The 23414-nt window shown below is 39.7% G+C and overlaps 1 protein-coding gene across 1 annotated transcript in view; it reads right to left on the bottom strand.

Annotated features, from left to right (window-relative positions):
• LOC123036460 (collagen alpha-6(VI) chain-like) overlaps positions 1-23414 on the bottom strand; it is a 62195-nt gene that overhangs the window by 28176 nt on the left and 10605 nt on the right. Inside the window, exons 5-17 of the mRNA XM_044455737.1 lie at positions 22491-23051; positions 19083-19646; positions 14865-15440; positions 12068-12631; positions 10452-10804; positions 8881-8959; positions 5938-6083; positions 5683-5775; positions 2941-2994; positions 2789-2860; positions 2661-2687; positions 1297-1341; positions 1147-1200 (exon numbers count right to left, since the gene is read on the bottom strand). Coding sequence (XP_044311672.1) covers positions 1147-1200; positions 1297-1341; positions 2661-2687; positions 2789-2860; positions 2941-2994; positions 5683-5775; positions 5938-6083; positions 8881-8959; positions 10452-10804; positions 12068-12631; positions 14865-15440; positions 19083-19646; positions 22491-23051 — 3188 coding nt within the window. The remainder of the gene's footprint in view (positions 1-1146; positions 1201-1296; positions 1342-2660; positions 2688-2788; positions 2861-2940; positions 2995-5682; positions 5776-5937; positions 6084-8880; positions 8960-10451; positions 10805-12067; positions 12632-14864; positions 15441-19082; positions 19647-22490; positions 23052-23414) is intronic.

Here is a 23414-nt window from a genome sequence, read left to right as displayed (position 1 = left end):
TTACTACTCATAGCATCCTCAGCCAGCATTAGTTACACAAGGTAAGCAGTGGTCTCCATGGTCCTGGAGTGATTTCTTGCTGGGAATCAGGCATTTCTGTTCTCTTTTGCCTTCTGTAAGGACTATATAGTTCATTTATTTCAAATGACAAAGGAAGATCAGACTGGCTGGTCTGATTTTCATGTGTCATCCATGATAGCCTTTTAATTGTTTCCTTAGTAATATTTTAGTTATGTTTAATTAAGTAAGCTGCTCTGAGCACACGAGAATGGACCAATACATTATAAAAATAAACGTGTTTATTTAATGAAATGGTAAAGATGCTTTTCAAAGTGTGATTGAGATCTTTTTAAATAAAAAAACAGGATTGTTTTCCATCCATTAGAAAGGTGTACTTTCAGTTACCTTTAAAATTACCTGGAGCAACTGTCAATATCATATCACCTCAGTTGGGAGCTGCCACTTGGAACCAGTGGTTCAATAATTGGCCCCTGGAAAGGGGATGCACATTTCCTCACATAACTATAGACATAAAGTGAGAAGCCCATCATGTAATAGGGAAATACCACATTGAACATCATGTGTGGGCAACCAGATTTAAGTTTCTTGTTGAATGCTTTTTTAGCAGTGGTGATGGGACAACATGCTTCCTTGTACCCAAGGGCAGTGCACTAGTTTAGTGGCCACGGGATAGGCTCCATGGCACACACAGTTCTTCCAGCCAGAACCTACTAAATTATATGGACTGGAATACCAATTCCTCTGCCCAATCAGAGGTCTTTCCCAAACATGCCATCCATGGGAGACAGAGACTAAGTGAGGTAGCAGATGGACCAGGTCAGCAACAAGTAAGCACTGACTCAGCTAAGACACCAGCTAAGGAGGATGGGGATGCCTGGGAGAGGCTGCCACTACTGATTCCCACACATCCATCAGCAAAGGCAATTGCCTTACTCAGCCCAATAGTTGGGCTGGCCCTGGTTTCAAGAAATATAGCCCTATTGTTATCATCTTAATTATTACGGTCCTAGACCTTTTGAAAACCAGCACTTGCTAACACATTTCTGTCCCCTGGAAAAAAATATGTGAAAACTTAAATTCTGCTCACATTCAAACTTGAAAGAAAGTTGACATTTAAAATAATACCATCTGGCCTGAGTCCCCCTTTTCTCCTTTTTCTCCTGGTAATCCTTGGGATCCCTTGAAGAACACAAAAAGGAAAAGAAGAAGAAAAGGAATTAGTTGATCTATTTAAAAAGGTAGTACTGGGGCACAAGAATGTGTAACATGACTCACCTCTTCTCCATTAATTCCATTAATTCCATCGATCCCATCCTCTCCCTGAGATAACAAAATCAAGAAATATGAGTTCTATTCTTAGGCGGTAGAGTCATTGTGCAAAAGCAATCCAATAAAAGTAAAGAGTCTGTGTCAAATCCAGCAACTGCTCAAAGACAAGGATTTTCAATTACATTCAGCAGATTCATACATCATACTAAGCCACCTCTGTGAATAAGAGATGAAAGGTTTATTGTTCATGGGACAACTCATGATATGCCCAACAGATGACTGGACTTACTGTGAATTGTTAGCCCTCTTCTTTCCCCTCATTCCTCCAAGTAGCTCCAGCATGTATCCCAGTGTCCTTTTCAAAAGAACCTGTCTTGTTTCTCTGTCCCTTTTCTTTTCCTTTAAATTTGGAACCTCAAAAAGAACATTTTTGCCTACGAAAATTGTGCCATGATGTTTACAATTTTGTCATTTTTGATACAAATGTGCTCTTATGCTATCAGTCCTGTGTAGTCCTGCCCAGTCAATTTCCTTGTCCATTTTGGCTGCCAAAGTATTAGTTACTTGACCAAAAGCGATGCAATTTGCAATCTCAACTGGGACTCATGGCCTGAGTTGAAGTAGACAGATTCTGAGCTGACTCAACAGTTTTCCAAAGCCCTGATTTGGTCCCAAATCCAGTCTTGTAGTTGATAAACTCTAGTGTGCAATGGATATAATCTAAGGCTGCAGTTCTATACAGTTTCCATGGAAAAAAAATCCCATTGAACTCACATGAACTCACTTCTAAGTAGAAATGCAGAGGTTTGCACTATTTCTATCACTGTGTAAACTTTAGAATCCCTAGACTAGATTATAGAAAAAAAAATCTTTCCTTTAGCTTTTCTTTCCATTTCTGTTCAGAGTTATAAAAGTAAGAAATTGCCAGTTTTGTTAGTCTTCAAATTAAGTGAATAGTATTTTTATTAATGTAGAAAATGGTATTCCTAGTGAACAGTAATGACATCCTAACCTTTTAAAATGTAAAAGCCACCTCAGAGGCCACAATTTTGAGCAGAGTAGAGGAGAAATAGGGCCATGGTGCTGAATCATTTGTTTGTTAGTGAAGTCCTATCAGCAGGTAGCTCATCCTCACACAGTGCGTCTAAAAGAGTAAAGCTCCCTTCCATCCTTTACTCTTAAGCATGAAACAACAGTCTACTCTGTTAACAATAGTTCTGTTGTTCATTTGCATGCAACCTGTAGTTTGTCATTCGCTGACAATATTTTTCTCCTCCCTCTCTTTCTAATTCTACGGATAATTTCATCAATATTATAACATGAAAGCAATAACTAAGATTTTGTAGAAAATGAAACTTTCATTACTATACCTTTTCTCCAGTCAGTCCTCGTAGCCCCTGCAATGTTTAAAATGGCATATGTTTTATTTAATGAGGCAAAGAAAAAAGAGTCCAGAATCTTGATGAGACTAAAGTCAATGGTTGAGATATAGTCTTACCTTCATTCCTTGCTCGCCTTGGCATCCTGTAACACCTTGTTTTCCCTTTGGTCCAATAATTCCCCTTTCACCCTAAAAAATACTAGTAGTAAATGGAAATATACAAATCTTACATACAACTGAGAAATAATTCCAAAAATTATATAACTTACTGGCTCTTCATCTTCCCCTTGATGTCCTTGATTGCCTGGAATACCAGGAATTCCCTAAAAATTAAAATGTATTTCAGAAATAGATTGTTGCAGTCCTGAATTTAGAACTGTGTTCAGCTGAAGACCCTGGATATTTCTTAGCTTGTTGTAAAAATTGATAGGCAGGTCATTCAGTTTCCAGTTTAGAAAAAATAAGCTGAGGGAGCAGTCTATGGTATCTATGGGCCATATGATTTTTTGGATTCCCAGATGTGAGACTGGAGACAGAATTTGGACCTCAGACCTGGGGTTCCACATTGAGATCTCCCCTTCTATCTGACATGAAAAGAATTGGGCTAGCTGCTTCCCTGAGGTTGTAAGGACCTTGGAGAAACAGTAAAGGGGTACTGTTCTGGGGTACCAGCCTTCCCCAACTTTGTGCCTTCCAGACATGTTTGGACTGCAACACCCAAAATTCCCAGTCAATGGCCCTGCTGGATGGGAATTCTGAGAACTGCAGAATGCCTCTGAGAGCCACCAGGTTGGGGAAGGCTGGTATAGACAAAGAAAAAGGCCAGCCATCCTGGTGGTGCTCCAGCCTCCTCTCTCTCTGCTTGCAAAACTGGAAGTCCAGCTGACTTAGAGAGTAAGAGGAGTTTTGTCACTTGTACTGCTCTATATTGGATGCTGGTAAGCTTCCACGTTTGGAGGCTTATGCTTATTGAGGGTGCAACCAATTGGATTGAGCAAAAAAGTGCACAAGAGCTAGGAAAACAGCAAATTACAAGTTGTTGGGGAAAGAAGGTAAGACCAAGGGAACATCATGTGGCTACCCATAGGACTCCCAGTGTGTACACAAACACACTGCCTCTGGTACTGAAGGTAGTGCATAGCCATCAAGACTAGTAGGCACTGATAGCCTTCTCCTCCATGAATTTGTTCAATTCCCCTTTGAAGCCATAACAAATTGGTGGTCATTGCTACTTCCTGCAGCAGTGAATTCTTTAGTTCAAGTATGCACGGTATGAAGAAGTATTTATTTGTTCTGAATTGCCCACTGATGCAATGCCCAAGTTCATGGGATGAAGTTCTAGTATTATGGGAGAAGAAGAAAAATGTCTCCTTCTCCACTTTCTTCACACCATGCATGATTTTGAACACCTCTGTCATGTCTTCCTTTACTTGCCCTTTCTAAGTGAAATAAGCCTACCTGTTGTAACCACTCCTCAGAGGGGAGTTGCTCCAGTCCTGTTCTCATTTTATTTATTATTTATTTTATTTTTATTTATTTAAAACATTTTTATGCTGCCCCCATTGCAACAAAGCCTCAGGGCAGCTCACAACAAAAACAAAGTTATACAAAGTTATAAAAAAACAAAGTTATACAATAAAAATATTAAAAGCTGGTGCATCTCGGCTTAAACATTTTAAAATCCTACACAATAAATTAACACTTAAAATAAGTTTTAAATAAAAAGATCTTAGCCTGGCGCCGAAAAACAAATAACGACGGTGCCAGGCGGACCTCTCTGGGGAGCGCATTCCATAGGTGGGGCGCCACCTCCTCCGGGTACTCAGAGAAGGCCCTCCTCTGGGTACTCACCCTCCTAATATCATTCACAGAGGGTTCCCAGAGAAGGGTATCTGTTGCTGATCTCAAGGGGTGGGAGGGCATATATGGACTCAAGCATTCCTTTAGATACCCAGGGCCCAAGCCGTTGAGGGCTTTATAGGTCATAGCCAACACCATTTTAGGTCATTTTAGTTGTCCTTCTCTGCACTTTTTCCAACTATACAATGATGTTTTTCAGGTGTGTCAACCAGAATAGTACACAAAATTTTTGGTCACAACCAAGACTTGTATAAAGGGAATAACTATACTGACAGTTTCCTTTTCAATTCCTTTCCTAATTATGCCAAACTAAGAAGTTTGCCTTTTTCACAGCAGCTGTGCACTAGGTTGATATTTTCATCAAGCTGTCCACCCCTACATACACCCAATATCCCTTTCCTGATTAGTCCCTGCTAGCTCAGTTTCCATCAGTCTATATTTGAAGTTAGGATTGCTTGCCACAATGAACATTTCTTCTTATTTGCTTATACTGAGCTGCATTTGCCATTCTGATGCCTATTCTCTCAGGTTGGGGAGATCGATTTGGAGCTTCTCCCAATCCTTTTTAGTTTTAACCACCCTAAATAGATTGGCATTATCAGCAAACTTGGCCACTTCACTGTTCATGCCTAATTTCAGATTAGTTTGAATTACGAATAGGTCGAAAGGCATTGGTCCTAATAAAGAACTGTGTCAGATCTTGCTGTTTACATCCCTCCATTAAGAGAAATGATCATTTATTCTCACTTTTTGCTTTCTGTTCTTTAACCAATTACTAATCCATAAGAGAACCCTTCTTATTCTGTGCCTGTGAAGCTTGCTTGGGATAAATACCCTCCAACCAAGGATAACACTTCATGTAATTGATGAAGTGGACTCAAGTCCACAAAAGAACTTAGGCCACAACTAATTAGTCAGTTTTTAAGGTGTTACAAAACTCTTTGTTGTTTTTGCTGCAATAGACTAACACAGCTATCTCTCTGGAAAATATAATGACCCTGGAACAGTCTCTGATTTTGTAACAGTATAGAAAATTAAGCAAAAAGGAAAAAAATGCTTAAAATTTCCAGTGGAAATTTCCAGTTGTGCATTGTTTTATTCAACATACATGTAACTGTGATTGAAATTAAACAGTACATAAACATCCTTACTGGAAGTCCTTTTGGGCCTGGAAACCCGATAGGTCCTTCTGTCCCCCAACAGATACAAAGCTCACAACAACATTCTCTCTCAGCAATTCCAGCCTTGGGAGGAAATCACAATAGATCAAACATATGTTCTTTAGAGAATGCAATATCCGACATTCTGTTAGTACTGCAGCTGTTGCACCCCACATTGATAACCTTTATGAATACCCAAGGTTGTGCTTATTAGATAGAGTCTTGATATTTCACTGATGAACTTACCATAAACTCAAATATTCTGTCGGCTACGTTTTGCATGCCAATAGTTAATTGATAATTATACCCAAATCCTTTTCCAAATTCAATGGGCATGAGGTTATTGAAGTTGGTGGCTCCTTCCAAGGCAACAGTTATCAAACCAGCAAGTCCTGTTTAGAAGATGAATTTATCATAAATACATAGAAACAAAGCAAGTCAGAAAGTTCCTCCTGGGCCATCTAGTGTGACCCCCAGCTCCAGCTGGCTCCGTTCATGACATGCCTACCATATAAATAATAACTTTTATATTTTGCTTTCCTGATTTTTTCTGTTAGTGAAAACACTGTGAATTTAATTTAGATAATCAAGCAGAAAAATAAAATAAAGAGGATGAAGACTATCTTGCTTTCATAGTCTATTTTTGCACAGTACTGGCTTTGGAACTACTGGACATCAATTTTGTAAGAGATAGGGAGGCAAATAATCACACATTCTGAGATTGTGAAATTCAGAATTTGAACCAAAGCTCCAACACAGATGTATGAATCCTAAGGTTATAAATAACTGCAATGGTGACAGCAGTGGCTTGTGTTCAGGCAATAGGGAAGAAGCAGCAGTTTCTTCTCTCTCTCTGGCAACATCATGGGTCTACTGAGGAAAGTAACTATAGATACTCCTAGAATCTCAGACAGGAGTTATGCAGCTAAGTTCATTAATGCAGGGGTAGGCAGAACTTTGCTTCCAGATAGTTTGGACTTTAACTCCCAGGAGTTTGTGCCAGCATGTCAAGCGCTCAAGAATCTTTGGAGCTGAGGTTCAAAACAACTGGCGATAAGCTTTGAGCCTGCTCCTTGCACTTATGAAAAGCCACAGCTGCTATCAAGTTTCAAGTGCGAGGGTGCTGCCTCTGCCTATATGCAGGGAGGATAGAAAAGATCTTTTTCAGCAGCCTGAGGAGGTGGTGGCTAGAGAGAAAGGCTCAGAACCAAGTAATGCAGAGAGAAGGCCTGAGCAATGTTTTTGGTGGGTGCAAACTTGAAATTCCTGGCCTTGGGACAATCCTTCCCAGCATGAAAGCCTGGCACCAAGCTGATCAGAGATCTAGGGCTTTGGAGTGAAGAAGACCTGAGAGGAGAATTATTTTCTGTAGTAGCATTTGTAAAGAGTTATGAATTTAACAAAGTTTCCGTTTGAACTGTTGATAGAACCCATGGGTTATCAACATTGATTTGTTGGATTGTTTTCAAGGCACACGCCATTAAACATTCTAATGGCGGTTTGATTGTTATCTGGACTGTGTCTGGCACTGGAGCTATGTTTTTTAATGAACTAATAAGAAAGGTAGATCTACCGGTCCTTTGGACACAAAAAGTTTTTCTATGCAGCTCTATTACAGGGCTGTTAATCTGCTGTATTTACTTTTAGTTTGTTGCAGAACTGAGATAAAAGTACTACACGAGGAGCATTTTCTTTTCTGCTTTTCTGTTACGTAACCTCTTGGGGACACCACGCTATATCAGAATAGCATGCACCACAAGAAGAAATTGGACTTTCCTTTGCTTTTTCAATTAAATGGTGCGCCTTTTTTTTGCTTTAAAAAACCTCTCTAGAAGTACTGGCACAGACACAGAAGCAGAACTGAACAGTTACAATGTCTTCTAAGGAATCTATAAACAACTGTAAGTAGTGACTGTTAAATGCATAATAAATACCTCATGTAGAAAAGCTCAAAGAAGAAAGCATCACAGTTAGTGGTATCTCCATCTCTTTGTGAACTTTCCAACACTAGCTCAGACCTTGTAACAGTTCATATAACTACTGCAGTATTCTTGCCTGGCATTAAGGATGAGTATATCTGGTTTTGCTGCCTACCAGATGCATTACCCTTATGAGAAGGTACTGTTTGGTATTACCAAACATTAAGTATGAATTCCTTCCAGTGCTGCGAAAAGGAAAACTGTTGACCACTATGGTTAAATCTGAAGCTAGAATCAGTTTGCTCATTGGGATAGATCTAGGGTAAGTTAGCTGTGCTACCTGTTAGCCACAAGTTAGACATGGCTAACATAAGCACCATCGTTTTCAGGGGGCCCAAACCATGACTAGATTCAACCCATTTTGTCCCAACCCTGTTTGCTTCCATTTGGGGAAGCATTATCATTAGTAATAGAAAACTGAATGAATTACTGATTACTTTTTCAGAAAGTAATGGATTTGACCAAGTGACAAATGCAAGTTCCTTTTCAATATGAAAATGTGCTCTGTGCATATGACCTTTTGCACATTTGCACTATCACAGGGAATCTTGGGAGTTCTGGTTCCGAATCACAAAGTGTGGCACGAAGTCATGCATTATCATGTTATGTGCTGCTTTTCTGAATGGTTGTTCTCACAAGACTTGCCTGTATGATGTCTAATCACCTGTAAAGATAGACCAGCATCCTCCTCCCCATTGGAGCCAGAGCTGCATCAGGGGCAGCAACAACAACTAAGGAGTCTGCTTCAAGTAACTTTTGGTGTGGTCTAGTGGTAGGATGACTTCAAATTTAGGGATTTTTGTACTATTTTACTGTACATGCAGTCAGTTCCATACCTAATAGTTAATTCATAATACATCAGTTCAGGCACATTACCAAGCTGAGCATTATGAACAGATGAATTTCAGGCAATGAGCCAACTCACTGCAACATTTGGAGGCATCTCTAATTATTATCTGGTTTAACCCTGAGCAATTAATTGGAGAGATACCTGTGAGTTTCTTGCTTGTTGAATGTAAAGAATATTCTTGTAGAGAAGGGGTTCAAATGAATAATTCTAGCACTTAGAGGAAGATCTGATTATATAGCAGGGTTGGAGCATGAGCAAAATTAAAAGAAAATTGGTTTCATCGTAGATATTTATTTTGCTGATCGAAGAACACAATTAAATAAAATACATTTGATTGCATTTTCATCTGCTATGAAGTACCTTTTTGTCTAAGTTCTTCAGATTTTTGCTTCAGTGCTTCTATTTCATCATCCGGGCCATCAGAGAAAAGAAGTAACACCTAAAACAATACCAGGTAGATAACATTAATACCGTTATGGTATTTGTCTAGAACAGTAACACAAATATGTACAATGGTAGAGTCTTATTTAAACATGGAGAGATACCATAAAAGAAAGGATAACATACTTGAATACATGGAAACAAGTTTATGTAGCATGGAACTACAGAAGAAAAAATATAATGGGAAATATAATTTAAATTATTTAAATTATTCTGACTTGGCAGGTAGGTTTACATTTAAAAAACATTTTAAAATCATTTAACATCATTTTTATACACCATTGATGTACAAATCAATAGGTCATGAACTAGGCATCTCTTTCCATACAAGGCAAGCACTTCAGCAATGATTAAAAGAGTCTTTATTCTATACAGCTACAAAGTATTCACAAACTCCAAAACACACACTCCAGGTAGAAAGTTGACATCTCGCTCTGACCCTATTCACCCAAAGCTCTGTTTATGAACCCTTCAAGGCTGTTCTCTGGAGGAGGGCACACTATGACACACGCATGCCGACGCTCTTCCCATTGAGTTTCCAACTGGCAAGCCAGCGAGTGCGTCAACAGGCCCTCACGTCCACGTCTCCCAGAGTATCAAGTTCTCCTCCCAGGAACCCCTCCCAACCTGTTCTCTGTCAGCTTCTTTCCCACAATCAGGAATGGGAGGGGCTCAGTGGTTGCCCTTGAAGTGCTTTGATCCAGCGCTGGCTCGGGCTGGCTCACTGGGAGGATTTGGGCAACTGGGGCCTCACTAGTCTCAACAACTCCAATTTCAGAGTGAGAACTCGGAGCCACGGCTGGGTCAGCTCTCCACTCCCCTCCTCGGAGTCTGAGCCGTCATTCCCACCAGAGTCCTCCATCTCTGGTGCACGCCTGGGAATCTCATCCAAGCACGCATGCATGACAAATAGGTATAACTTACACAGGTATAATCATGCAATCATTGACTGAGAAATGATTTTCAGACATTTCTCACATGTCTGAGAAAAACTTCTTTTCTAGAAATAAGCTTGTGTGCATCCTTAAAATGTAGCTGACACTAACCTGGCATCCAGAGAAAGCTAGTTGGCACTTGACAGATAAGTAAGAGCTCAAACAAAGGACAACTCACACCAACCCACCCCATCTTCCTCCTCTTCTATTTATTAGCACCCCATCCTTCCCCTTCCTTTGGAGCATCTTCTTTGGTATGCAAGTGAGAAAGATCATGCCATTGAAACTTTTTTACTTCTGATACCTATTGGAAGGTGTTAACTGTCTTACCTGTAACCTTCTAACAATCAATGTATAAAAGGGCAAACTGCTCCTGCTCAGGACTGCTCAGGTGCGCCATCTGGAACTATTTGTTTGCAACCAGTTGTTCTTGAGAATAAATCCTCTAAAAGAAAACCTTCCCCTGTTGTGTATTTTGGGCATTTGCACACCAGGATACAGAACATTTGGTCAATGCTATTTTATTTCAACCCATTGGATGTAAGAATAAATTACCTTATTTCGATTTGAATCTTGGAACTTGTCTTGAACTTTATTCCAAATTTTGTCCAAGAATTCAACATTGAGATGAGATGGATTGTTGACCACAACCTTTCTGAGTTCATTTAGGATTTTTTCAGGGTGAACTTGGAGTTTTGGTGAAATAGGTTGGTTAGAATTTTCTATTGCAATAGCCACGCTGAACTGTGTTTTTGTTTCTTTGTCACAGCTTAAGTGTTTAAAGTCTGTAAGGTACTTTAAAATGTCTAGAAGGGAGTGGTCCAAATGGTGTTGCCTTTCGAATAAATATTCTCCTGACTTCTGAGATGAGATATCAAATGCCAGAACAATATCCACAAAGCATCTCGCTTTAGGGAAACACAAATTATTAGAAATTATGTATTTAAATGTTGAAGAATGTAAAAACAGAGATAACAGTAAAGAATCACATTAGTTATGATAATCAAATAAAAGTGCTGCATTTCCAAATGTACCACTACACCACTGCATTTATCTAAAACACATAGTAAACACCAAATCTTTCTATTCAGCTACTCCTGGAAACACTCTGAAGAAGACTGGACCACTACTTCACACAACTTGAACTCTTACTGAAGTACTAGAAATGTTTTCCAAATTTCCGTTACATGATCTTGAACCTTTCATTACTCTCCATCAGAGATCCTCTGCTTTATGGAAAATGTATGGGTTTAAACATTCATAAAGTGATGGCTGAGGAAAATAAATGTCACTAGAGTACACAGACAATGGGATGAAGAATTGCAAGGTGATCCAACCCATCAGCTTCCTTAGACAGTTAGAAGTTCCCATTTCAAAAGAAGATTGGGATAAGTTGTAGATGGGCAATGCAGAACATGAGCAACCTACTCAGGTGGCAAAATTAATCACAAAGTTCTTTATATTTTAGCCAGTCACATCAAAGTGAAATTTAGATTTCCCAGCTCTGTGATAAGAATCAACAGTGAAAAGTTTTGTTAATGAATGAGGACAAAACAGAAGTAGGAAGAAGATGGACTGATGTTAGAAAGCAGGGGTGTAGGACAGTTTTGTGGTGGGATTCCACATGCCCCCCATCCATCAGGCCTCCTGTAGGCCTGTTTGTATCAGGAGTCACAGTCATTGATGTCAGTGACCATTCTCCCCAGGTATTATTGTCTTGAGTATTTCAGCATTCTCCATGTGGAGGCACAGAGATCTTAACACAGAGAAAGGGGTTCTGCTGGCACTGGTGGCTGAGTTCCTGGGTTTGCATGGTGCCTGGTGCCCGGTGCCCACAGAGACTCTAGATGTAGCAACAAGTGATCCAGCTGCTGCTAGGACCCTATTTTTCATAGCACGAGGGAGCACCATGCAAAGCAACCTGGCCACTGATGCCTGCATTCTGATCTCAGAGGAGGACAAGCCCCACCTGCTGGAGTCTGGTTTGGGGAGCATGGGAGGACTAGCTCTACATCCCTTTTTTAAAGAGAAAGGGATGAAACTTGGTGAAATAACAAAAAGGGTTTAAAAACCACCAGCAGCAGTGGGAGCAAAGCATTTTTAATCTGTTTTATCACCCATAGACAGAAATGTAGAAGATTTTAAAAATGGTTTTGCTGAACAGAACTTACCTCCAGGTCTCTTTTTACACCAGTCTCTAATCAGTTGTGTAGTCACATTTGGCAGGTCACTGAACATATCTATTGTATATTTCCTATCTGGGAAGCCAGTTATCTGTTGAAGTTGCATTTCATTAACCTCACCCACTCCTATTGCGTATATTCCCACGCCTTGTTTCCTTAAGACTTCTGCTGGTTTAGCAACTCCATCATCTGACTTTCCATCAGTGATTAACAGCAATTTTTGCTCCATAGCACTTGTAGCTGACCTGCGCCTTCGTGACTTGTACAATTCCTGTACTCCAGTAAGAGCAACTCCGATATAGGTTTTTTTGCCAAAGAGCATTGAAACATTATTGATTTTTTCCATCAGATTTTCTTTACTCAGATAATCACCCAGACTGAATTCTTCTTTGTAGCTTTCACTGAACTGAGCCATGCCAAATTGTAGTTCACTCTTATACTCAATCTTTTTAATCAGTTCCTTCAAGAAATTTTTCATTCTCTCAAAATCTTCACGGGGTACACTTTTGGAGCCATCAATTAAGAAAACAACCTCTGCTTGGATGTCACATTCTGTGAGGGAAAATTTGACCATTTTGCATTAATATTGCTACAAACCAACATTCATGTGCAGTACAAGTGAATATTTCACAGATAATATAAACAAATTTCAACCAACAAGAAGATAAATAGGAAAACATAGGGACAACAGTCATGCCAAGGAGATACAAGTGTACTATCTTGGTATAATAGTTTAATACGCTTTCCCTTATTGTAGGGGTAAGTGTACTGCTTAGCAGTATGAAGGTAACATATTTTACTGTATATATTTTAATTGTCATTGTTTTAATGTATTTTGTATTTAATGTTGTAAGCGGCATAGAAATGTTTTAATAAATAAATAAAATAAATAAATTAATATGGCTTATTTTAAGAAAGTGTAAGTGGGATGCATTGTTTCCTATAGATAAATATCTAGGAACCAATCTTTGCAATACACTAACAGGGTTGGATTCACACTTGGTCATTCTTAGTATAGACTTACTGAAATCAATGTGATGTATAAGTCATTACTAACCTAAGCCCCACTGATCTCAATAGGTCTATTTTCAGTATGGCTGGATGCAACACAGAAATTATTTCCCCCAGACTGAAAATGGAAATGGTGGTTATTTGCTGCAAGCTGCCCTCCAAAAATGTTCCTTGAGCTACTATCTTCCAAGAATGGGAAACTTCTGGTCCATGGGCCTGGTGCATCCCAGGAATGCTCCTCATCTGGCCTGCAGATGGTTGGACTTCATTCGTTAAAACATTGAAAAAGACGCCAAATGCTTAATCCAGTAGACTGTTGACATATGAGTTTTGGTTTCAATTGTTCCTACTCAACTTTACCTGCTTTAACTGTAACAAGAGGATGGCACTTTATATTAAATTAAGGTATTATGTTGAAAGGCACTATACCAAAATATTAAACAATGCATTCATTTTCTGTAAGAGTTTATTTATTACATTTATATCCCACTTTTTTTCCTTTCAAGAAGCCTGAATCAGCTTGCATGATCCCATTCCCTTCCATTTTATCATCATAGTAACCTTGTGAGGTAGATTAGTAGGGAAGTCTGTGACTGCTGCAGTTCACCCAGTGAGCTTTAAGGCTTAGAGGGGACTACAGCCCAGATCTTCCATGTCCCAGTCTAACACTTTAATCTCTATGTCGTACTAGTTCTTGATATATATGCCATGCAAAAATGATCCTGCATTTGGCTGATAGTCTTGAGTGCTAGAGTAACTGTTTTCCTTACTGGTAAGGTTTATGAGGAGATGCAAAAGTTCCACACCATACCACCTGCATGCACAGATGTATTTTGGCCAGTATGATGCCAAGAAGGAGCCATGCCCTTTCAGCCTCCAGAAAAAGATGGGGACCATAATGGCACTACCCTGGACAGAGGGCTGAGGACACTGTGAGCCAAACAGGGTGCTATGCTCAGCTTCCTGAGCATTTTCTTTTAACCAGCAATCAGGGCAGGATTCTAGTTGAAATAGAGGAAGTGTGGATATAGAGAGGCTGTTTAGCCCCTCAGATCAAAATCTTCCTCTTGTCCAAGCTATTTTTCTTACTTGTGGGGGTATAAAGAGAAATGTAGCCTCCTTGTAACATCTTGTTTTTATCCTGAGAAAGCTTTCTGAGACAAACTGCTGAAAGATAAATGGTTAAAATCTCAATTTCAAACTGTCTTGAAAAAGACACCACAGGAATATAAGCAGGAAATTATTTCTCAGTTTATTGGTACAGGTTAGTGCCGTAACCCTCCCCACACCTCAGCTCCCCATGTTATTCTGTGACTGGGTTTTGCTGAATGGGATTCAAAATAATTCAGAAGTTTGGGCTTCACAATGAAAAGAATACATTCTTTTCTCAAAGTAAACTAGGAGAAAACATTGAGTGAAAAAACACTCAATAAAGGAAATTTATGCTTACTTAGAATCTATTTTCAAAGAGGTAACTTGATTCAGATTGTCCTGAGGAAAAAAAAAAGCAGGAGATCACAGCTATACAGGTGGGGTAATAATCCAGCAGAAATGGAAGTGGGTGTAGTGACATCGCTATATTAAGTACGGCTCCAGGATTAAAAAGGAAAGAAAAAAGGGAAAAGAAGGAACTGAGAAATTGTCCCGAGGAATACTCCCACTTCCCAGCACTTCTAGAACTGCTAACTTAACCAACACAAATACATTTGAGTAGTTTGTTCTTTGCCTATTCATTGAAAAATGAATACCACAGAAGAGTAAGTCAGTACATTACCTGGCTTTGAAATATTGCAAAGTTGTTGTGATAGTGTCTTGGATATGTTTTTTAGTCCATCAAATTCATCCACATAACATACGTACACCTCTGAACCGGCCATGGTCTGAAGTTCAGCAGGATTTGCTCCTTTTATCCCAATGGCATAGATAGTAATTCCACTGTCCCTGAGACTCTTTGAAATTCCATCAAGGGCAGACGAATCGTGGGATTCACCATCAGTTATGACCATAAGAACTTGGGGGACACCCTTCCATTTGCGGCTGCCACGTGCCTCAGTGAACAGAGCTGCTGAATGCTGCAGAGCCTTGGCAGTGTATGTATTGCCATTTAAAGGGATGTCACGCTGGATAGCCTCAATGACTGCTGCTTTGGTACTGTGGGTATCAAGGTGGAACAGGATACTTGGATCATCTGAATACTTCAGAGCTCCAAACTGAACGTTGTCTGGGCCAACATCAGATTTATTCACAAAGCTGATCATGAAATTCTTCATGATTTCATAGTTGTCTGGACCTATACTTCCAGAACTATCAATTACAAATACAACATCTAGACGTTCTATCCTTTTGCACTCTGGAAAGCAAACAGATATCAGCACAATCAATCAAACTGCTCATATTCAACTATATATTTACTGTTTAAATGCTGGCTCTTTTTACTTTATAAAATTAAGTACACACATTTTGTACATTTTGCTGTGTGCACTGATAATCGTGGAACTAATGCTATGTTTCAGTTACTACCCAAGGGTTATAACATTTGCTTTTTGATAAAGTTTGTGCTTGGTCCACTACAGTAATTGTTCCAACACGAGGTTGAAGACAAACAATCACTTTTAAAATGAATACAATGTATTTAGAGTAAAATGAATGCTATACTTAAGTTTTTTTAGTTTTGCTGACCATGTAGTTTTGCATTTTTGAAACAATAGAAATTCCTGAAATGCCTGTTATCTACAGGCTAAATGGAGATGAGTCTATAATGTGTCTTGGTTTGGACAACATGACAACCCTTGTTTCTTATTGTTGGTGGGCTGCAATGTCATCTGCACCTGGGTGGCATGATTCACTTGTGCCAGCAAGTCGCTTAGTGAGTACAGCAAAAATCCCCTTTCAGTCCTGTCAAGCTACCAGCAGCAGCATCCAATGTACCAAAGTGGCACTTGGGGGCTGTTCTCAGAAACTTTCCCCTGCCCATCATGGCATGGAGTGGGCATTTTGCTGGGCTCTCAGGGGTAGAGCTTTCATCCGGCTGCCAAGAATGGCTGGGATCTCCTCATCCTTGAAGAGAAGGTGCAGGACCTATTGGCAAGAAGGAGGCAACATCCTGGCCAGATCCTGGATTGCCAGGAGGCAGGAGGGGGAAATCTGCCAACTGGATCAGGCACCCCCATCTTCTGCTTGAGAGTAAACCTCCTTGGCAGGAGGTGGGAACTGGAGATTCACTGGACAGCAATTTCTTGTGTTTGCAGCACTACCTGTGAATAGATTGGGCATCCCTGCAGGAGGAAGAGAAGGGCAGGCTTGATTAGCTCCCCCATCCTCCCTGTTTCAGCTATCAAGACAAAGATCTTTTGTTCTATTTTGTCCTCATAATGCAAACTGAGCTTCTGCCCTAAAGTGCAGTGAGCTCATCTTCCAGCCTCAGCTGGGGCAATTTGCTGGTGCTGCCTGCTGCAAGGAACTGCTCGCTGCAAGTTTCCCCAGCACACTATCCCTTCCAAGGCTATGAGTGGAACTCATTGTGCTATGGGGACTCTCTGACACCTGTGCACTGCTTTGAGGAACATGAGAGAAGGAGGGCGACAGAGGGAGCAAAGGCCCAATCCTCTGTTGGGCTCATTGTGGATATTTCACAAAACAAACCAACCCAGTGTGGCTTAATGCCAGGGTGACTTGTCATGTCATGTGAACTTAGCCAAAATCTTAGCATTTTTCTCCAGACTACAGGTGTTTGCTTCCTTCCTACAGTAGTTTATTTTGATCCATTGAAAATGTTAAAAGAGCCCCATAGATTATGACTTCACACATTATTCTTCAAAGCAGTGCCATTCATATGTATGCACAATTTTAATCAGCCCTAGCCAGCATGACAACAGTCACAAGAGATGGGAGCTGTAATCCAGCACATCTCAGGAAAGGTTGTCTTAAATCAATGTTATTCTGGTCTGCCATTGTTCTTTGAAGCCCACCACACTACAGGATCACCTAAACACATTTCATACAAAATTTAATATGGACTTTAATATGCCCAGCCATATTAGAGATATGTTTTGTAGATGGCCATATTTATTCTTCCTATTTTTCAAATCTCATTAATCTAAGAAGCCAAATGAGGGGAATTTCCCATATGCTTAATCATCCTATGGGGACTATAACATTGAGTGTTAGTTCTAGTCAGTGGAGAACAAATCCACAGCCAGAGCTTTCATATTGAAAAACATCACTTCAGTATGAAAGAACCAAAAGCCCATATCATGGTGTTTTTTTTTAATGAACGAGTATTGAGAGTAAATCCCTTTCCATAATATGGTAGCTAGTTGGAAGTGGTCAGCTTTTTTGCAAGACAAGTGCAAGGTCCTTAAACAGGTAGACCTAGATTCTAATAATTTTTTGATTGGCTGGTGAGATCACTGACTTCAGAATTCAAGTTTATCATACCATTGAGCATATCAACTATTCATTTCCTGAAAGGGCAAATGTTTATAGGATTCCCATTGCCTTACATATGGCCTTTTAGACTTCATCTCAAATACGAATTGTGCATATGCTCTTAAACTCAAGATTCTATTCAGGTAGATAACTTGTAACTAGCTAAGTTAGATCAACTCTATCAAGATTGATTTTTACTTGACTTTTGTGTATTGTTGACTTCCTTTAAAAATTCTTCTCCTCTTTTTTCCTCATGCTTCCCTTCCTCCACTCTATTCCACACAAATAAATGTCCTTGATATATTGGACATACAGCTGCCTTGCTTAAAAAGGGAATTTCTCACGAAGACGTTTCCAGACTGCATGGCTGCTAAGTTATCCTTTTGTGTTGTTAAGATATTTCTTAAGGCATGTTAAGTTCTGTGTTTTCTGGGCCAGAAAATCAAAAGTGAATTTCATTTTATCTATTTTTTCTAGAGCTGTACTGAAAGCAGTGGATGTGCCCTTGGTAAACTGGCAGACAAACTTCTCAAGCACCAGGGTGCTGAAGTGAGGATCAGTCTATGATGGAAATAATTCTTTTTGGGGACAACCCTTCTAAGAAGAGTGCCTGCCAGTATTTAAAGTAATCATCATTCCCAGATCTGTGACATTCCCATAGATCAGATTGGCAAAGAATAGCATTCTGAAGGCCATCCACTGAATCTGTGAGAGGGAAGAACAAAGCCAGGGACCTCCAGATCCATATCTCAGTTTCTTAGCAAGATAGCATTTGAATGATCTAGAAGAATTGGTACTGGGAACCACAGATGGCAACATTTGCCATTCTGTGACCATGGACATATTCATATAGTTTGGCAGTTGCTTTTAAACAATACCCGCCTTCATCATGTTGTCCACTGCTAAACCTAAAACACAGAATCGTACTTCTGATTGTGCAACTTGAGTTTGGAATGTATGAACTTTTGGGTACATGATGTACAAGTTCCTGATGGAAATAGCACAAAGACTTTCCAACGGAAAATGTTTCTTATCAATGCATTGTTTTCCAAGAGCAAGAGAAACACTACTAATCTTCAGGGGGGATACATATGGCAAACAGGATGTCATCTTGTATATGCTGTAGAACATCAAATTTTTCTACATAAAACACCTTATCTTGTCTACCACTAAGGTGGCTAAATATTGATCCTCACTTGCTGAACTGCCATGGAAGTGGTGAGGTCAATCATAATTATAGAAGATGTCATCTGAAGTGCTAATAAGAATTAGCAACTCCATGGTCTGAACAGTGACCTGTTGTATCCCCCAACCTGCCATCATGGAAATCTCCATCAAATTTGGCAGTAGTTGTGCAATACGTGCATCACATTACCCACTGCTCAAATAATCACAATGCAAAACTGCAAACTATGAGTGTATGCTTTCTGTCATTCCACCCCCACCCCCCGCCCCACCAAATTTACAAACTGCTCATTAGACTACCTCCTCATTCTCTGAGGAGGACACACATAAAAACACACGTACCCACACAGTGCCTAAATGAAAAAGAGCAAGTACTAACCGTCAGGCTTATAGATAGTGCATATGTCAAAAATAATGTCCTTTTCTAACCACTTAAGAATATCAAAGTTTTCCACATAAAACACCTTATCAGGTCTTCCACTTATTTCTTCCAGTTGTGGTTTATGGGCATTGAAAACCCCAACTGCATAGATTATGATGCCTTTCTCTCTCAGTGCTGTAGCTGGAGTTGCTACTTCATCTTGCGCTTCCCCATCTGTGATCAGGATAAGAATTTTGTTGACTGAAGGCCGTGCTCCTTTGGTAGGTTCAAAATAATTGGAAATTACTTTCAGTGCGGCTCCAGTGAGTGTGTTTTTGTCCATAAGCGCCATTCTTCCAATAGCATTAATGATATCAGTTTTCGTGGAATGCTGGTGGAGTGGGAATTCTTCTTTAGGTATGTCACTGAACTGGACAACACCAATCTGCACACGGTCTGGACCAATGTCAGATTTTTTCACCAGCTCCTTCATGAAGTGCTTCATTTTCTCGAAGTTCTCAGGTCCTATGCTATGAGAACTGTCCACTAGGAACATGATGTCAGCTTTCACTCCCTCACAAACTACAGAAGATTAAAATAAATACACATAAATAAGTCCAGATATATTACTTATGTGATTTTAGCAGAAGAAACACCAGATTGTAGAAATTAGGAAAATCTGAGATCCATTCTGAACTTTTGTTTAGGCTGAAATACAGCATTTTTTTCTGGATAATTTATTATTTTAAGCAATGTGGTTTTTAATCTGATTTTAGCTATTAAATCATATCCATTACTATTAATTGCATTGTTTCAAGTTATCTAAATGCTTAACTTCATTCAGGCAAACTTTTAATGTTTATTTTCCAAACAAGCGTTTCAGCATAAAGCTAGCCAACACTGAACACATCTAAAAAGTCATGCCATGCAGAGTTAGTGTGGCTTTGCTCACTAACTTCCTCATAAAGGTCTTTGTTTTCTCAAAATTTCCAAAGCCTTAGACCTGCCCAATAGGAATGCAACAGTAGCCTTCATTTTCATACAGGCTAGAGAAAAAAAACACAATTACATTATTTCAAAGATATAATCATTTAATTACTCAGAAAAATATATGGGCTGCCTTATATCAAAATGTTCTCTGAGTAATAAAAAGACATAGTTACCAGTCTGTAGCAATGTAATAAAACATATGCAACATAAAAATCAGATTTGATATCAAGATCAAAATCAGAGAGCTGAGACTAACATGGAAGAACTAAGATGGGCACAAAAGTTTGCAGCAAATTTAAAATAAACTAAGGGACACAACTAGGTGAGATAACAGATGAATTGTGATTGAATTTCCCATGCTTTTTAAAAGGAAGAACAATTGCAGCCATTGTAGCTCTCAGCTGAGATCAGAACCACAGTGCTACCCACATTTTGCTAGGGTGGATTCCAAAAGATGATTTAAGTTAAAAAAAATTGGAGAAAATGTTTTGGTGCTGCAGTTCCAGTACACCCCAGTGGTTAAATTTAGCCTTCTAGAGCACAATCCCATGCATGTTTAGTGTCATGAACAGTTCCCTTTCTCCTTTTCCTGAGTTCCCTCTTTCCCTCTCAGCCTTGGTGGTAAAAGGATAATAGAACTTTGGATGTTCGGGACAACTATATACTATACTATAGCCATGAATATAGCAATGGGCTGATATTCAGGTCAAGACAGGATAGCCTCATAGGCAACTGTGTTATTAATAATTCATTGTTTTGAGCCATAAAATAACATCAAAAAGCTGACATCATTATAAAATATTTTGGCCTTTGTCCACCACTGAAAGTTGACATTGTATTTTCTGATTGTGTTTCTGCAAATAAATCTTTGCTTTATTGCATTGCATAGTAGCTTCTTATTGCTATAGAAATAAGCAGTTATTTCCCCCATACTAGTTTACTACTCTTTTTTACTTCAGTTTATTTCTGTTTGGTTTATATTGCATCAAAGAGTTATTCATTCTCACATGCTTGTAACTAATGCCCTAACATTTATTAAACCATTGGAAAAACAATAGTATGGTCTCTGGGAGAATTCTTTGGAAAAACCCTTCCAAGGTTGGACACAGTGGCCTGATGTCTGGAGGGGAGTAAGGGTTCAGGCCCTCTTTCCTCACCCTATTATAATTTCTGAACAGAAAGAATTGGGCCAGCTGCTCACTGAAGGTGGAAGAATAACTGAGGAAGAGGAGGAAGAATGGGGGGCATTCTAGTTTGGAGGGAGGACAGGAAACCAGAAAAGTTAGATACAAGATATCTTGAGCCTCCTTCATTCTTCCTCCCTCCCCTTCCCACTACATGGGTTCTAAAGCCTATTTGCTAGAATTGTGAAAGAAAGAGGATGGGAGGTGAAGACTGTCTTATTTATTTATTTAGGAAGCTTCTATGCCGCCCTATTCGCTGAAGCCTTGGGGCGGCTCACAATAATAACTACTATGATTCTGCCATCTTTGGTTATCTCAGAAGGCTCCAGGTTTAGTGTCTCCTGCTCAGCAGGCTTGCAATGGATAGTGTCCTTAGTAATTTAAACTTGCTGGTTTTCTGACCCAGTGGGCTTTGAGTAGCTAGCAGAATTGGAAACAGTACTTAGTGTAATGAGTGAATTAGGCTGCCACTCTTGGCAGGGACTAGATGGTCCAGGGTCATCATGACCTAAATTCTGAAGAAGGAGACCTTGAAGACTTGGCAATGGGAGTTTTGGAAACTCAGGGAGAGGCAAAGGCCTTTGAAGCACCCTTAAGATTCTCTGGCTGACCAGGAATGCAGAGATGTTTTGGAAGAGAGAGGAGCAGTCCAAGAAGGGGAGGAAGGAAAGCCATTGCCTTGCCCAGTCCTTGACCACATGATGAGGCATTGGGACAGACAAGCTGACCAGTTAAAGGGCTTGTGTAGGTTTCACCAGCTGGCCCTCCAGCAGTGGAAGTCACTCCAAGGGTGGAGTCCACAGAGTTAGCAAAAAGGACTTAATTTGGAGAGAAGTTCTCAGTTTGGGTTCAACTATCTTGACATATACATATACAGAATACATATACAGACATATACAGAATCTTATCTTCCAACCCACTAGAGCGTTTTTAGAGTTCCTTTGCTTTGTAGCTGCAAAGTACCAATAAAGATCTGCATTGCCAAGAGTCTTGTCTAGTGTTTTGGAGCAGAAGGGAAAGGCTGAGCTCATGATACTTGCGCTTGAAGCTTCAGAGACAAACCTACATAAAGGACCTGGATATCCCTCCAAATGATCCCCTTGTAATCTCCAGTTCTGCCTGGAAAAATGGGATCCTAAGTCAATAGATTTCATGAGAAACTAGTCAGAAGGACCTGGGTTTGCTCAGTATCATTAACCTGTGAAATTCATATTCTGTACATTGAAGGAAACATCAGGAGTATTTCTCTTACCTTTTTCATGGCATATGTCCTGAACAAGCTTCTCTTTGATATCTTCCAAGGCGGAAAATGATTGAACAAAATAAACCCTTGATTCTGAACCAGCAATCTCATTGAGCTGTGTTTTATTAGCACCTTTCACACCAATAGCATAGATGTTCACCATTTCACTTCTAAGCTTTTTGGCAGGTACCAGCACATTGTCATGTGCCTCCCCATCTGTCAGCACGATGAGATAGCAGGGCACACTGCTGCCGCGCTGCTTTCTTGCTTTTTCAAACAAGGGCTGCATGGAATTTATAGCTGCTCCAGTATACGTATCTCCTCCCAGTTGCTTGATGTTATTAATGGCTTTTTCTAAACTGCTTCTTTTAGTGTGCTCATCAAGTTCAAATTCAGTTCCATAATTGTTTGAATACTGCACAACTCCAAATCGAACATAGTCAGGCCCTATAATAAATGTCTGAACCACTTTCTGCATAAAAATCTTCATGTCATTGAAATTAGTTCGACTGATGCTTGAAGAACCGTCAATGAGAAAATATATATCAGCCTTTTCTGTGTCCATACATCCTACAGGAACAGAGAGATTTAATATTACATTAGGCTTTGATAGACTTTTCTACAGGCATAAAAACACGCATCAGGAGATTCCCACCCCCCGCCAAAAAAAAAGCTCAACAATATAGGTTAGAAGGTTAGAATCAGAAACATGTAATATAAAAATGCTGAGGTGTAGAATGTTAGTAGGGATAGCAGAAAATCTTTGTTATCATCTTGTGTGATAATAAGAAAACAACAAATTCTACTGTGAAATGAACTGAAAGAGATTCCCCCCACCCCACCCCAGGCAGTTTTCCTAATCTGTCTCTAATAGCATTTGCAGTGTAATGACTGGTGGACAAGAAACTTGTAAATTTAGTTGATGACATCTCA

The sequence above is a fragment of the Varanus komodoensis genome, unplaced genomic scaffold (assembly GCF_004798865.1).
Source record: "Varanus komodoensis strain SLA01 unplaced genomic scaffold, ASM479886v1 scaffold10, whole genome shotgun sequence".
NCBI classification, from domain to species: domain Eukaryota; kingdom Metazoa; phylum Chordata; class Lepidosauria; order Squamata; family Varanidae; genus Varanus; species Varanus komodoensis.
This window is presented reverse-complemented; position numbering and strand designations above follow the sequence as displayed.